Consider the following 1,936-nt stretch of genomic DNA (forward strand, 5'->3'; position numbering starts at 1 on the left):
CAAGAAACGTGTGTGATTTTTAATTTTTCCAAACATGATTTGTGAAGTGTCACGCCACTCATCAAAACCCCTCGTAATTGGAGAACTAATTGGCCTTTCTCCATGATAGTTGCCATCTCGTGAGGTTTCAAAAAATAGGTTGGGCTGCTGGTTTTATATAAATTACTTGTCATAGCAAACAATTATTATGGTACAAACAAATCTGATACAAAAGAATATTCTCAGAACATAACTTCGATAATCATTAACTTATCCTTACATAGCTCTCACTGCATCAAACCTGGGCTCTTTGGCCGTGAACTTCTGCTTCACGTACACCTCCATGTAATCCCCGAAAACAAACTTGGGGTACAAAGCTGGAGCGTCGTCGTTGCTGATTCCCGGAGTGATGGTGGCCTTCAAGGAGGGGTTGTAGAACGAAGCAATGGAGCGGCGGTTGCCATCGCTGGTCGTGAGCACGCGGTGCCACACGCTCTTGTAGCGACCGTTGCTGAGTACTTCGATCTGGTCTCCGGTGTTGATGACGATGGCATTGGCCACAGGCTGCACATCGATCCACTTCCCATCTTTTAGGATCTGGAGGCCACCAACTTGGTCGTCCTGGAAGAGGAGGATGACACCGCCAGCATCGGTGTGGGCGCGAAGGCCGTTTACGAGGTCCAGGCGCGGGCATGGCGGATAGTGGCTCACCTTGGTGCCGAAGAAGGGCTGGTGCTCACCGTTTCCTGAAAATACTTTCTTGATGTAGCCATTCTCAAACCCCATATTCTCATCCATTACTTCCATCACTTTCTCAGCCAGCTTCCTCAGCTCTTCCCTGTACTCCTTCATGATCTCGCTGCATGAAGAGAGCAAACGTCAACAACTTTGGCGACAACCATCATATTATGAGTAGCAAATCAAAGATCAACAATCCAATTCTTGCGCTGGGGCAGCTAGCTATTCAGCAGTGATTATAATTGACTTTCTAATGTTGTTCATTCGTTTATGTGGAACAGGGAATGGAACAAGCAGCATTGGAGCTTCGTGAATGAAGTACCTGAACTCCGGAGGGTTGGACGGCCATTCGTTGTCGTCCTGGAGAAGGAAAACATCCTCCCAGTCCACGTTATCCAAGCGCTTAACATCGGCCTCTTCCCCTTCTTTGTCCACCAGTTTGTTCAACAGCTGCACTGGTTTGGATCCCTTGAAGCCCTTCGCTCTGAGCCGATAGCACTCCGAGCATACCTTCTTCACGCGATCCAGAAGCTCCACCGGAATCCCATGGTTCACCAGCTGCAAGCACATTAGATTACTTGGAATAAGTACCAGCATCAAGTTCAGAAGAACCATGGACGGGAGAAAGGAAGAAGATCGGGAACATGAAAGCACATCCTCCATGACAACAGACCTGAAAGAATCCCCATTCTTCACATCCATTGGCAATCTGTGCCAAAGTTTCGGCTCTTTGCTTGCCCTTCAACTTTGAGAAATCAATGACTGGAATGGCCATTTCTAACAAAAGATTTATTTTCTGAGAAGACGGATGCGATGCTTTGGTTGAACTTTGCTTCTTGAGTTCGATGAAAAGAAATGGAGCTACTTGGGGCTTTTTATAGTGCAAAGATTGAGCTTCACTTCAGATCTTACGTACAAATCAAAGGAAGAAACGAGGAAGTATGCCAAGTGTTGTTGGTCAACCTTTCTTTTCCTTGGTTATTAGAAAGAGACAAAGACTTGTTTGTCAACCTTTCTTTTCCTTGGCAAAGACCACAAGTACTTATTAGAAAGAGACAAAGACCACAAGTACTTCCACACGCCAAACCATCCAAATCATCTTTGATTCACTCGTGAAATAAATGGACAGAATGATGATATGGCCAGAACGTTCATCACGTTAATAAGGTGGCTTCGGCACGTACGAGACGATCATGGCAGGCTTCCAGGATGATTAATA

At 45.8% G+C, this 1,936-nt stretch overlaps 1 protein-coding gene across 1 annotated transcript; it reads right to left on the reverse strand.

Annotated features, from left to right (window-relative positions):
* Positions 1-203: 203 nt before the first annotated feature.
* Positions 204-1,575, reverse strand: LOC135587632 (1-aminocyclopropane-1-carboxylate oxidase-like). Its single transcript, XM_065079252.1, has 3 exons — positions 1,391-1,575; positions 1,040-1,275; positions 204-838 (listed from the first exon to the last, which is right to left on the reverse strand). Exons 1-3 carry the CDS (start codon positions 1,490-1,492, stop codon positions 256-258), a joined length of 921 nt encoding a protein of 306 aa, XP_064935324.1. The 5' UTR covers positions 1,493-1,575; the 3' UTR covers positions 204-255.
* Positions 1,576-1,936: the final 361 nt, after the last annotated feature.

Source organism: Musa acuminata, chromosome BXJ1-8, assembly GCF_036884655.1.
Source record: "Musa acuminata AAA Group cultivar baxijiao chromosome BXJ1-8, Cavendish_Baxijiao_AAA, whole genome shotgun sequence".
Classification (NCBI taxonomy): domain Eukaryota; kingdom Viridiplantae; phylum Streptophyta; class Magnoliopsida; order Zingiberales; family Musaceae; genus Musa; species Musa acuminata.

What these genes read in the sequence shown, in the direction of transcription:
- LOC135587632 (XM_065079252.1), bottom strand. Translation starts at nt 1,492, where the DNA reads ATGGCCATTCCAGTCATTGATTTCTCAAAGTTGAAGGGCAAGCAAAGA. An exon ending in AAGAATGGGGATTCTTTCAG is followed by an intron (nt 1,276 to 1,390) that starts GTCTGTTGTCAT and finishes ATGTGCTTGCAG; the next exon opens with CTGGTGAACCATGGGATTCC. An exon ending in TCCAACCCTCCGGAGTTCAG is followed by an intron (nt 839 to 1,039) that starts GTACTTCATTCA and finishes CTCTTCATGCAG; the next exon opens with CGAGATCATGAAGGAGTACA.